Source organism: Chelonia mydas, chromosome 7, assembly GCF_015237465.2.
Source record: "Chelonia mydas isolate rCheMyd1 chromosome 7, rCheMyd1.pri.v2, whole genome shotgun sequence".
Taxonomy (NCBI): Eukaryota; Metazoa; Chordata; order Testudines; family Cheloniidae; genus Chelonia; species Chelonia mydas.
In genome coordinates this window covers 96075539-96090453 of record NC_057853.1, presented here as the reverse complement: position 1 = coordinate 96090453, position 14915 = coordinate 96075539, and the positions used below count along the sequence as shown (strand labels likewise).

The 14915-nt window shown below is 38.7% G+C and overlaps 1 protein-coding gene across 1 annotated transcript in view; it reads left to right on the top strand.

The window, feature by feature from the left end:
- LRRC27 (leucine rich repeat containing 27) overlaps positions 1-8711 on the top strand; it is a 56121-nt gene extending 47410 nt beyond the window's left edge. Inside the window, exons 10-11 of the mRNA XM_037905349.2 lie at positions 1212-1338; positions 3164-8711. Of these exons, the coding sequence (XP_037761277.1) occupies positions 1212-1338; positions 3164-3304 (268 nt within the window). The 3' untranslated portion in view covers positions 3305-8711. The remainder of the gene's footprint in view (positions 1-1211; positions 1339-3163) is intronic.
- Positions 8712-14915: the final 6204 nt, after the last annotated feature.

Sequence of the window (14915 nt, the reverse complement as noted above, 5' to 3'; positions counted from 1 at the left end):
GGTCCTCAGAGTTCTAAAGCCTTCAGTTCTTTTATCTTTATTTAAAAGTTCTTCAAACTAATTTTAATTATATATAGTTACACACCAAAAACTGCATTGCAAAGTCAAGCACTCAAAAATTAGGAAATGGCAGAATTAATGTTGCCTGCGCAACTTTAATTGTCCCTCTTATGCATATGCATTATGACAGCCTTCAACTACATAATCACACATTTTTTTTACCCCATGTAACCCCTCCCTCAGTTGGTGCACAGAATGGACAGTGCTCACTAAATGATCAGCTAATTAATAGTTTGTTTTATCTTCGTTGTTCAGAGCGTGGTCCCATGTCTTATCTACTGCATACTATTCAAACCCTGCTCTGAAGATAGAATTACTGATTTCCTCATGGGCTGCTATTCGGTGCTCATCACTATAGTATTTCAGTGCTTCACAAACCCGTAATGAATTTGTTTTCTCAACACCATTGTGTGGTGAAGTGTTATTATTAGTTCCATTTAACAGATAGAAAACTGAGCCACAGAGAGATTAAAATCAAAATGCCCACTAATTTTGAGAGTCCAATCTGAGGCACCTACAGCCTGAATTTTCAGAGTACTTAGCATTTCATAGCACTTTACATGTTCAAAGCACAGCTGCTTATGACTTCAGTTGCAGCTGTCAGCGCTTAGCCAATCAGACCCCAAGGCCTCAAGCTGGGCACCCAGAAAATGACAAACACAAAGTTATAGGCCAGCTTTAAAAAGTTTTGGTTTAAGTGACTTGACCAGCATTACATAGGAACTCTATGGCAGAGGCAAATTCATTTCTCTAGGGCAGCATTCAACTGCTTGAACTATGAAACCACCCTTTCTATTCCTGCAGTCCCTTGCCTCATTCACTGCACACTTTCCAACTTCTGCAACAAAGGAGACAGGGCTTTTGCAGACAACAGCCTACATAACCCTGATTCATCCTCAGAGCACCATCCATCCTGTATGCTGAATGAGCTGGGGCCCTGTGGAATAAAATAGTATGTGATTACGTAATTGAAGAGTATAACATAATGCAATCGCACAACTCCATATTAACCAATGCAAAGAGAACTGAACTTTTGTTTTTGTTCCCCTGGATTATGTTTAGATGCAGCAAAGGTTTAAAACTAGTTTTCTGGTTCTTTTATATTAATTGAACCTTTGCACTTCCAATCTATTTTTATCCTGTTTATTCAGACCCTTCAGAGTAAAAGAATTGGAACAACGCATCAAACAACATACACAAATGATGAAAGAAAGAAGAAAAAAGTCAAAAGGGACACCCCAAGAGGAAATGCAGAGAGCAAAACAAGACTTTGAAATTGTAAGTGTCATAGCTTCACTTTGACATACAGTGCCCTGCACTTAATTCAGTCATTGGTTTAATTTGCTTTTCATTAATTTGATCAAATCCTCAGGCACCAAACGCTTTGTATTAAAAATACTAATTTCACATTTGACTTTGGTCACTTTACATTAAGATTATTATTGCATAATTCAATGATTGTGTATAGAAAGTTGCAGTTTCATTAAGATTGATGCTAAAATCTGGAACAAGATAGAGGAAAGAGTCCAAGAAAGACATAATAGATGGTAAAAGGTGAATGCAACTACAAGTGATGTAGATATTTTGATATTATAAGAGCTACCATGTGCTGTGCAAGTTCCTCTATGATTGTCATGTTTCAGAGTAACAGTCGTGTTAGTCTGTATTTGCAAAAAGAAAAGGAGTACTTGTGGCACCTTGATTGTCATGTAGCTATAAAGGTGAAATCCAAAATTTTCAGAAATGGGAACCTACAGTTAAAATATGGACTTAGAAGTCCATATTTAGACATCTAAATAAGTGGCCTGATTGGTTAGGTAATATCACATTTTAGCCAAAATCAGAATGAGATGCTTCATGATAAAATAGGCCTCTATTTTTCATTTAGACTATTGTATTTTTTAATTTGTTTTCTGTATTCAGTAAAATCCAGCAGTTCCAAAACAATTCTTTAACCAGTGACTGATTCTGCAACTGCAGGCTAGGCGAATCCAGATTGTCTGTTTGTTCATTTATGTGAGGGATTGCTATATGCTGATTTAAATCAAATAGTTCATTTTCCAAGTTTCTATATATATTTAGTTTAATTTTTTATAGGTTTTTATAAGATTTTTTAAAAGACTATTTTGGAATAGATTGCCAAGGTCCCAATCCTGCAAAGATTTGCACATGTACTTCACTATAAATTTTGTAGATTAAGTGAGTGCATAATTCTTTGCAAGATGAGAGTCTAAGGAAATGTCTACACTTACCTCCGGAGCGATCGATCCAGCAGGGGTTGATTTATCGCATCTCCCCTCCCACCCCCCAATGTAGACCAGACCTAAGAATTTGTGAAACCTACAGATGTATTACACTGGCATATTAAAACCATCCATTTCATTACACTTTACAAAATTCAAGATGTGCTTAACAGCAAAAGGGAAGAAAATGTTATCAAAAAGTGAGGTACTATCTTTAAAGAATGAAAAACTTTATGAAGATTTATAACATCTACCATGAATTTCCTTCAAAATTCAGGATTTACTACAATTTAAAGAATAATATATATGTAGGAATATGAATCCTGCTTTTTCTTATACTGGCAAAGGAGTAAATGTATGTATCAGTGTGAGGATTAAAATACCTAGAAATAACGTTTATTGTTAACAGGAATCATGCATATCATCATAGGCCTGATTTTCAGCCATAGCCTCTATTTGTGTGCATGCAAAATTGCCTATGCACATACTTGCACCCACACTTTGCAGGTGCAAAAACCTGTATGCGCTCGTTTGAACTTGTCTAATGCAAGCACATACTTAAATATTAGAATTCACATCTGCAAATCCATGTTTGACTTTTGTGGTTGCAAACTCTTAACATTGGCACACAAGCCATTTTTAAAGTGTATACACAGGTGTTCTATCTGCGAAGTGTAGGTGCATGGATGTGTGTATGCAGTTTTGCATGCACACAAATGGAAAATGTTTAGATATCCTGCTGAAAACCTGGCCCGATAAATCTATGCAGTTCCTTCTTCAGTTAAATATATAATATTATTCAGATAAATTAGACTTTTTAAAAACTTTTTCTGGTGATTTTATTTCATTTTTTATCATAGGCTGAAAAGCTTCAGGCTGAGCTAGCACAAGTCAAACAAGAACTTCAGCAGGAGTATCGGTTTACTGCCTTCACAGGCGAGCCTGTTCCTGATTCACCGAGAATGCAGCCTCAGAATATCTTTTCTACCATGAAATTTTAATTGCCTGAAATTCTTTCAAGAACATTTGTCTTACAGTATCCATCTGTATTGGAAAGCTCCTTTTCAGTAGGCTTTAGAAGTGCTCCTTTTATTACCTATTCTTGTTGATTGTGTTTAACAAAGTTTTAAATTAGAATGATAATAAATCATTCTATCTTGCCCACTCAACTAACATAATTTCAGTAGATTTATATTTACATGGTTATAAAGTGTTTTGGGTGTTATATTGTGTTTCTTTTACTATTTCTTTTTGACCTTCTTAAGATCCCATTCTGCAATTTTTACTCAAACAAACCACCTATTGAAATATGCTTCAGTTGAAGTTTTGCCTAGGTGGGAATTGCAGAATTGTCCTTTACATTGTACATTATTTGAGGCAAGAAACTTTTTTTATTTGTATGTTTATGAAGTTAAAATACCATGACCACCTACAGTGCTATATAAATTAATAATGTAAAGAATAATGTATCCCCAACTATGCACTATATCTTAAGGCTGCAGTTGCATCAGGGGATTCTGGTGTCATAGCCACCACATGAGTAATTGTTATAGTGCGGCTCTGCTATCTAAGGATACTTTTCAAATGCAGGAAGATCCTGGGCACTAGAAATATGACTGTTTGTTTATTTTTCTTCAATGAATAAAATATTTAAGTATTTTATTTTCAACTTTCTTTCCCCTAGGTGGCATCACTTTCTGTCTCCAGCACAATGATGTAGGGCTTGGATCCTGTTTGCAGACAGTGGGAGCTAACAGCAAGGGAACCACTGAAGGAAGCAGGAGAAGGAGAAGTGTTGGGAATATTCTGCTATAGCTAGTGACCCCCCTCTTCCCTCTCCCCCCTCCCCATTTGAATGAGTGGAGAGGAGACAGGAAAAGACTGGAGGAAAGACTTCTAAAAGAGCATTGTAGCCAGGAATAGAAAGCAGCTGAGCAGGAAGCCAAGAGTATAGCAAGAGTAGGGGAGAAGAGCACTCCTGTATGGGAGATAGGTGGGATAGTGATTGGGATAGGGAGGACAAGGGACAACCAAAAAAGCCAGCTGTAGGGAAGTGAGGAAGAAGGGAGTAGGGCTGGAGTCAGTCCTTTTGAATGGACCTATTATCAATCAATTCCTTCCCCAATCTCCCAGCAGTTGTGTCTGTAGTACCCCAGCAAATTCCTCTAAGTAGCTCCCTTGCTTTGTCAGGGTCTGGCTCACCCTGCTGGTGAAGGGGAAGCAAGTGACAGATTATCTCAGGCTGCGGCTAAATGCCTTCAGAGCTGCCATCCTCTGAAATCTAATCCCTTCAATATCAGGCTGCAGCCAGAAAGTGGGGCCTCCCAAAGGAGAGAAAGAGAAAAGGTAAAAATAAAACACTTGAGCCTGAATCACCACAGTGTGACACCAATTGTATAGGAGTGTTACTCCATTGAAATCTGTGGAGTTACCTAGATGTAAAACTGGAGTAATGCAATAGTGTATGAAGACCTTCTGCCTTTCTTTTCAAAGCAAAATCCCCATTATTTATTGTACTAATGCCCAGGAGTCTCCTAAATGTAGAAGTCTTTAGTATTTAAAATGGTGCTAATGACCCTTTAATATCACGAGAACCCCAGAAGGAAACAGTGGATAATTTCTGAACATTATGTCTGTTTTTTCATTTTATATATTGAAATACAAGTCTTCCCTCCCTGTCTGGTCTTTGGCTTCTCCCCTCTCAGCCTCCTCTCCTTGTTTCTGGAGTCATTTGTCTTTCCGCTGCACTCCATGCCTCTCTGGGGTTTTTCACCTTTCTCCAGCTTTAGGGTGTAAATTTAAAACTTACCTGAACTCCAAATGTCTGTGATTACAGTTTGATTGAAATATGGCCTGCTACTGGGGCACAAAATCAGGGTCATGAAACAGCTCTCTGGTGGCAGGAAGCAGTGCTAGATGGGGAAGAGTTGAATTCACGGTTGGTGGGAGGAGGGGTTCCTGTGAGGAAAATGAGGTGCAAACCTCTGGGGTGTCCTGTAGAGGAATTTTTTTTCGAGGAAGAGGATGGAGAGGACAGAGAGGAAAGGGTTGCTAGCAAACAGAATCCAGGAGTGGCTGGTATTGCTGGTACTTCAGAATATGCGGCCCAGTTTGATCATGTCTTAATCTGCTCCTGGATACATACAGTTTTACATGTTCGTATTTTGGAATCAAATACTGATTAATAATAAGGATTCAATACCTACTGAGTCAAGTTCTGCTCTCACACAAGTGTACAGTCCAGAGTAACTCCCTTAGGGTATGTCTACGCTACCTGCTGGGTCAGCGGGCAGCAATCGATCCAGTGGAGGTCGATTTATCGCATCCAGTCTAGATGTAATAAATCGACCCCGCGTGCTCTCCTGTCGACTCCGGTATTCCTCCACCATGAGAGGCACAGGCGGAGTCGACGAGGGAGCGGCAGCAGTCGATTCACTGTAGTGAAGACACTGCGGTGAATAGGTCTAAGTACATTGACTTCAACTACGTTATTCACGTAACTTCAGCTACGTAACTTCAGCTGAAGTTGCGTAACTTAGATCGATCCCCCTGCAGTGTAGACCAGGGCTTAGTTTCAATGGAATGTCTCTGGATTGGCGCTGTTAGAAATGAGATTGCAATTTGGCCCATTTTTTTGTATGACTGCTAACACTGTAAAATGTTGTTTAATCATTCTGTTCACTGTTTCCATATATACTAAATGTGTAGCAATGTACAGTTAGCCGTTAAAAAATGCTAACATTGAAGAGAAAATACAAAGCACTTGTATACTAATCACTTAAATATAAAGTGATCATATAAAGTCAACACAACTATTTTTACCTGAGCACTAGTTATTTTTAAATTCAAGACTATTATTAAAATAATTTGTTCTTCTAAATACACTTATAGTTCATACTGTAATCTTAAATGATATTGCCTAAATAAATTGCATTAGTGCATAAAGATGTATAAGAGTTTGGGTCTGGCCAGATTATTTAAATGGCTAGTTTACTGTTGTTGTAAAATCTGCATTGTAAGCTGTTTTGCTCAGTGCAGCATACACTTGTCTCTGCACCCAGTCACTATTTTGGCTGGTGCAAAGGTGGGAAAAGGCCACAGCTCCACCATCATTCTGCCTTTCCCTGCCTTCTCTGAAGATGCTAGCACCAGTTGTGACACTGGCTACTGCCAAGCACAATACCAGCACTCCCCTGCCACATTATGTGTGGCCCCTACACACGTTTGTGCGAATGGGGAAAAACCCTTGTGTCCTCTTTCCACTCTGCACAGTCTTAATTTGCACAAACATTATGGGCCAAATTTGCCTCTTGTTTGTCCATCTTTTTAATAGAAATGTCACTCAATCTACTGTCAGTTGCATTGATGTAGATTCAGTGTAAATAAAGTCCATAGAGTTGCTTTGAATGTACATGAGTGGAACTGAAAGTAGAGGTTGTTTTTTTTATCATTTGTTTGAAAGCTTGGATTTTATGAAAAGGGGACAAAAGAATAAAATATCTTGATACTTGAACCTTATGTTTCCTCTGCATCAAATTTCAGTGGGATAACATCAGCATTGTTTAATTTATAGTCTCTCACTTTTGTTGTCCCAGGAATTATGTAAATATCAAGTCTTGTAAGTAGACTTCCAGTGAATGTGGAACATCTTGCTTTTAATGATATTTCAGAAGGTTGTTTTCCTTCTGCAGCTCACTCTGGATTTCTCTGTCCTTGATAGTGTCAATATTCTTCTTTATGTTTTCACATTGCTCTCAATATATTTTCAAGGTTCTGAAGATCAACAGGAAAGTCAAGGCTGATTGTCTGAAATCTATAAACTGTCCTCTAGGTACTATGGTTAGCACATAAAGTGGTTTCCATACTAAATAAATACCAGGTCAATGCCATTTTTTTCAATTTTTCAATTTTAAATTTTGCCATTTAAATTAACAGAGAAGAACCTTGAGCAGTGAAGGTAAACTTTTGCTACTTTATTTGGGCAAGTCTCTACATGAAACTGCCCTTAATCTTTAAAAAGTGAAAGTCAGAGCCCTATTCTGCAGTCCTCAGTGAAGCAAAGTTCTCATTGCCTTCAAAGAAACTTTATTATTAGCATACTTTCAACTGTGTAGATTAGGTCTAAATGTGATCTTGAATAAAACTGGTATGAGCTTATTAAACGTATACCCAATATTTGTAAAGGGTGATCAATAGTTCAGACAAGTCTTACTTCAGTGGGTACTTTTCAAAATTTAGAAAAATGTAAGGTAAATATAGAATTGAAAATAACAGAATTATGAGAGTGTAGAGTTTGATTAACACCAAATGTGGAGGTGAACTGCCTTTTGAGAAGTTCTTGCTCATATCCAACATGCAGATACAAGCCATCATGGGAGTGAGGAAGTCCAGAGTCTAATGCTGGCTCTGTCACCAACTTGCTATGTGTTACTTTGCAGCCACTTCTCTCTGTAAATGGAGATATCTGTACTCATCTACCACAAGGTGTGGTGAGGATAAACAACTGTTTCTATTATTCTTTCAATATGTAAAACCCTATAGCATTGATTACTAATAGATTGTACAGAGTTAGAGTGATTGACAAATTTGGATTAGGGAAAAAAACCTTCTCTTTAGGGCACATTTAAGAAAGGAACCTAGCTTTGTCTTTTGTTTGTTTGTTTCCCCTCCCCCTTCTTTGAAGCACTGAGCCAGGATCACAAATTAGGTGCAAAATGACATATCTCACAAGATCTATTTCTTACATTTTCAGGTGGACTGGTGTAGGTGGACTTTATGCATTCTTGCCTTGCATGTGATGTGCAGCTTAAAAGGCTTTAAAAGTTATCAAAGAGAGGTTTGTCTTGCGTGGTTCTCTTCTGGATCAATAACTCTGATTAATGGGAGGTAGAGACTCAGCAGTGTTTTTCATTTGATTTTGAACAAATATAAATGAGATTATTTATTACTGTGTGGGTTCTATTTGTATCTTCTCTGACATTTTCTGCTTAAACAGAAGTGAATTCATATTCTCTTATTCCCTTTTCAGGAGTACCAAATCTCCAAGGGGGATTGTGGGAAAGATGTACTAGCACAAAAATGAATCATGTTCTGTCTTTGTACGGGCAGCAAAGAGTGGTCAGTTCAGGCGGTGATGATGGTTAGCAGAGATGAAAAATACTCATTTCTGGGGATATGGCAGAACAGAAGTAGCACCTCTGACATAAGTGCTGGAACTAGGGATGCTGTCGTACCCTCTGGCTTGAAGTGGCTCCTTCATATACAGGATTTACAGTTTGTTTCATTGGCTCTCAGCACCCCCACTGTACAAATTGTTCCAGCATCCCTGACCGCTCTCACAAAGATAAACAAGTACTTAAGGAACCAGACTACACTACACTTTGACTTTCAAGGTCTTTTATGACTGTGCATAAAACAAGCTCTGATCCATTCATTAAACCTCTCTCTCTTTTTTTTTTTTTTAACCATATTTAATCTTACCTGTGGTATTTCTATTGTAATTTCTATATAAGTTTCAGGTTTTCTGTCTCTCAACACATATAATTATAATTATAATTACATCTGGAAAAACTGTTAAAAGAATGTTAAGGTTGCAAAATAAAACATTCAAAAGTTAGGAAATGCCAGATTGAAGGTTCTCTGTGCAAAGTTAATTCAGCCCCCTTGTACATATGCATTACGATGCAATCTTTAATTACATGATCACATGCTATTTTTACACAGGACCCTGCCTCATTCAGGAACTTTGTAGCTGGTTAGTCAAGATTTCTTTCATCTTCAACATTCAGTTTATAGCCCAGGCCTTATTTAATGTACATCGCATGGTTTGTTGGGGATATAAATGTTCCCCACATGGTTTGTTTGCAATCAGTCATTGCAAGAATGTGTAGTGCATGAGAGCCAGAAAGTGAAACGAAACAGAAAGATGAAATTGACTAATCTACTTTCACTGTGAAAGATGAAGTAGAAGATGTAATAGTCTTGGGGTTCATTAAATAACAAACTAGTGAAGGAGAAAGGAATAAAACTTTAATAAAACAAACTGGAGAGCTTGTGCAGTGAGCTCCTACACACAGACATGTGGTCTTCCCACTACCCTTCCTCTTCCCTGCCTACCTCCAGGACACATCTCCAAATTTCCATACTCACAACACAGTCCCTTATGAAGGAGTGTCTCTAAATTATAATCTTCTACAAACATATCTCCACAGCAGAAGTAAAAAAACAAATAACAAAATGCACACAAAAAATAAAGTAGATTTTTTAAATTATTTCACTGTAATAATAATGTAACGTTTGTTTGGTTTTGAGTAACTCAGGTAATCCTGGCCCTGTTGAAGTCAATGGGAGTTTTATTATTGATTTTAATAGGGCAGGATTTCACTCTGTTTGTCTTTTTGAAAATACTGGAACAAATTCTTAGCTCCTCTTCTGGCTGCTTTTTGTTGTTCAACTGGTGCAAAGCAGCTGGAAAGTTGCCCTAACAGGAACATAGAGGAATTCCCGAGGAGGCATAAATCTGGTATAATTGGCTCTACACCTCGTGCTCTTGGACCCCAAATATAGAGGGTGTGTTGGTGAAAGAGAACTTGGCATTCCAGTGATCCTTTTCTGGCAGAGCAATCCCTAGGGCAGGGGTAGGTAACATATGGCACGCATGCCAAAGGCGGCACACAAGCTTATTTTCAGTGGCACTTACACTGCCTGGGTCCTGGACACTGGTCCAGGGGCTCAGCATTTTAATTTAATTTTAAATGAAGCTATTTAAACATTTTAAAAACCTTATTTACTTTACATACAACAATAGTTTAGTTATATACTATAGACTTATAGGAAGAGACCTTCTAAAACATTAAAATGTATTACTGGCACGTGAAATCTTAAATTAGAGTGAATAAATGAAGACTAGGTACACCACTTCTGAAAAGTTGCCGACCCCTGCCCTAGGGACTATTACTCTTGGAGTAACTGAGAGCAGACCTTAGGCTACACTAATTTACACTGAGGGCCAAACAGCCTCCAGCTAGCACTCAGATGAGAAGAGTGGTAAAATAGCTTAGAGCAATGTTTTCCCCTCACTCCCTTTGGATGCTATGCCAACCACAGCTCAATCAGACCCATGGATCTGACCGGTCATATTTAACCTACAGTATTTCTTTCTAAATGTACTTTGCTAAAGGGGATGCCTATAACTCTCCCAGTGTTATTATTTATTCGAGTTGGTTGCACTGCTAACATTGGATTATCGTTTGTGTGGTACTGATGTTTTATTGCTGTGTATTGTTAGTGTGCCATGAGGCTGATCAATAGATGCATTATATAGATATGAAATAAATAAGAATATTGTGGAAGCATGATTTCCCCTCTATGACGTCTGAAGTTTTGGCAACAGCTGGTTTTGATGCATCCAGAGGAATTATCATCACTGAGCCTGGACATATGTTTGGATCCCTAGAATTTAAAGGGCCAAGGATTAAACTGCCATACACTACTTTGGTGATAATTATCTCTACAGGATTCCAGAACTGGAAACAACATGAAGTGATTCATGTCCATATTTAATTTAACAGCTCACTTTATGAAAGAGAAATGTCCTCCTAAACAATGAGCACATTTTCATGGCTGTCTTCTGATTATGACTTTTTTTGGATCACAAATGTGATGTGTATGATGCCTAATCCATTTCATTATCGCATAAACCACCTTTCCTTTTAATGTTTCCAGGTTCTCAATAGCTGGCTGGGCGAAGGTCCCAGCAGTCTTTTCCTGTGTATCTGTACAACTGCAGACTGAAATACACAAACCAAATGTACATAAAGCACAGTGGTGTATATGAAAGTCAAGTAAATAAAATATACTCAATATCACTCATAGACCAACATTTTGAATCCTGGTGGCCTAACTCCCAGGATCAGGCCTCAACAACAACAAGAACTCTCTGACATAGATTTATAAACATAATCAATTCCAGAAATTTCAAACTTGGGTGCCTAAAGTTAGGCTTCTAAAATCCGTATTTAGGCACATAAATAAAAATCCTGATTTTTACAGGTTGCTGGACACCTGCAGCTCCCATCCGGCCACATTTATTTAGACATCTATCAACTGAGGAGCCTATGTACTTGCCCCATGTACTTTTTCATATATTTGGCAAAGTACCTTTTTTAGTTCAGCTGAATAAGTTTATGCTGAATACTTTGAAGATACTTTCTTCTTAAGTATTATTAATAATTGGAATCTGTCTAATAATTTTAATATATAACTTTATAATCATTTTAATGTCCAATGTGACAAACATTTTGCTGGGTTTGTCTATTTTAAACAGCTTAAATTTGGAACACTGCTAAAGATGAACTTGGACATAAAACTTATTCCTTTAATTCTCAAATCAATTGTCCAGTTAACTGTTTGCTTCTGCTTTGGACTGTAGAATTAATCTGCACTGGTTTGACTACTTGGTGATGAAATGCCAGAAATATTACAAGAAGCTACTGTCATTATGTGCCAACATTTCTACACTGTTTTATGCTGCAAAGGTAGCTTTCCAGATGCTGAATATTAACTGACTCCGCTTTAGATCAGGTTATTAAATCTGCTCCGCCATTTTTCCTTCCCTGGACAGCATTGGCATTGGATTACATCAGTATGCTTCACTATATATGATGATATATCACATGAATACATCATTAAAGTGACAGCTTGTTCTGATGATGAATTATCAGTGTACATTATGTATTTCTCACAAGAAGCTGCAGTCTGGAGAAAAGCAAATCCAGGAGTGGATTTAGCTAGAGATGAAAAGCATGTGCTAAGGTGCTTTTATGGTCCCAAATGCTGGGGACCATGTAGATATAGACTGTGCAATAATACCAATATACTGTAATTTGCTGTTGTGTGCATCTGTGCACCTAGAGGACACTGATATCTTTTAAAGTCATAAGATTCTGCCAATAATGTTGCCAGTCTTATTTGTTCTGTGGTGTTTGTCCAGTCAAAGTGCAAAGGAAGAAATGACTCTAAAGGTATGTCTGCACTGCCATTAGACACCGGCAGCTGCCCCACGCCAACTGACTCAGGCTCACAGGGGTTGGGCTTAAGGGGCTGTTTAATTGCGGTGTAGCCATTTGGGTTCAGGCTGGAGCCTGGGGCTCTCGGACCCTGCACAGTGGGAGGGTTGCAGAGTCTGCACCCCAAGCCGGAACATCTACCCCCCCATTAAACAACCCCTTGGCTTGAGCCCCGCAAGCCCAAATCACCTGACACAGGTCAGCCATGGGTGTCTAGTTGCAATGTAGACATACCCTCGGAGCAAGCTTCACCATCTCACCATCTTTCCTGGTAGAAATACTACTACTACTCTTACGTAGTGCTTTTCACAGCACTTTACATGGTAGCTCAGTATCATTATCCACATTTTACAGAGGGGGGCCTGTGGCACAGACAGGGGAAATAATTTACCCAAGCACCTAGCACGCTAGTAGCAGACCTGGGAAAAGAACCCAGGTTCTTTATCAGTAAATTTTTCTCCAGACATTGTTGCCAAAGAGGTTCTTTATTCTGAAGTGCTTACAGAAGGTTGAAAGAAGGGGCCCACTGTCTCTCTCCTCCTGTTATTGTGGGGTTTTGGAATCCATTCTGAGCATAGACTTATTAGCCATAACCCTGCCACTTCCCAGTCTGCCCACAGTGCCCTTCTCTGCATGCATCCACCCCAACCCCCGAGTCACCCCAGGCCATGCCAATGGGCCCACTGGCTGGCCAGCCCAAGCCCTGGGCCAGCCCAAGCCACCCCAGTTGGCCCGACCCCCACTGGCCAGCCCAAGCTGCCCCGGCTGGACCAGACCCTGGCCACCAGCCGAACTCCAGACACGGCTGGAGCTGAGCCTCTGCTGGCTTCGGGGGGGCAAAGCATGGGCAGGGCCACAGGCTGGGTCAGGGAAGGCTAAGCCTTCCCTGACCTATGATACCCACCGCCCCTACTCGAGTCTGTCAGCCTGGCCTCTGAGCCTTGCTGCCACAGGTTGTGTGTAGACATACCCTCAGAGTCTGAGTTTTCACTAAGTTTAAGCTGTTAAGGGAAAGAAATTTAGTCAGGCCACTTAAAACTCTTTGCTTTTGTTAATACCTATTTAATTTGTTAAAAAATGAATTAACAGTGGCTCCTATTGTTTCAGCTACCTATCCCATAAAGGAGCATAACTGCTTTTCTATTTATCCTGGATGAGAAGTGGCTGTTATGCTTACATGCTTCAACAAGGTTTCGCCCAACCCTCAGCATTACAGGCCTACCTCTGCCTGCTCTTACACCTCTCCCAGGTTCTCCAGCCAAACCAGAATTTAAACTCTGCATATTTCTAAGTTAAAAAAATTGGAGAGAAAAATTGTGCTTATCAAACAAACAAAAACTTTTCAGGCCTTCATACATCATAGAAAAGCAAAAAGAGGGCACAGGATCAATTTTTAAAAAATCTTTTACATGTCACCTTTAAAAGTGACTTTTTTGTGTGTATTATAAAAATGGAATGATTAAACAGGAACAATAATAATTTTCATTCCTAAGGCACCTACTATACAAGGATCTCAAAGCACTTTACAAATGGTAACAAATTAGATGAGGTAGATAAATATTACTATCCCCATTTTACAGGTGGGGAAGCTGAAACACTGAGATGTAAAGTGCTTTACACAGGTCATAGAGGAGACCTCTGGCAGAGCTAAAGAACCCACATCTGCTGACTCCCACTCCTGTGTCCTAACCACAAAACCATCTTTCTCATTCATACTATTTACTGTGAAACACAAGCGTGTAAATCAGATGTATGCAAATGAGAATTTATTGTGTAGAAAACAAAAGTGACAGTAAAAAAACTCTAAATAACCCAGATGACTCACCCCAAGGGACTCTTCCTACTTGTATATTTAAGCATGTGCATAAGGATTTGCATAGGAATGGAGCCTAAACTTCTTCATTTCTGTATCAAATTGCAACACTTTTAACAAGACTCTGGTTACCTTTTTATCAACTACACTGGAAAAAAAGGAACAATACTAGAGGAGTTTCCATGTCTAATCAACTGCTTGCCAGACTAACTGAAGAATTCTTTGGTTAAAAGGAAACTATAATGTTAAAAGTCATATAAATAACCCGTGCCTGCTGTATGTTACTAATAAATTCTTGGACTATTAAACTGGTGGCATTTAGAAGTTTAATTTGTTTCACTATTTTAGCTCTTTATTTTTTCATTTCTCAGCTTGGGCAATGAAAATAAAGTATTAGTTTCACTTTCTGATTTTCTCACAGTGGAACAATGCTGCGGTGCAGGCGAATTGTTTAAAAAAGCAGCTCCGATTGGAATTTAAAGAAAAATCGTAGAAACGTTTCTACTAGTTTTAGTTTTACAATGCATACATTGGGGGTTAAATCGGATGAAGCAGTATGTATGTATTGAACAGCTATTATGGTCCATTTTTAACCTAGCAAGTAAACTGTAGGTTTTATATACCGATGAAGTGAGCTGTAGCTCACGAAAGCTTATGCTCAAATAAATTGGTTAGTCTCTAAGGTGCCACAAATACTCCTTTTCTTTTTATATACTTTGTATCCATTTGCCC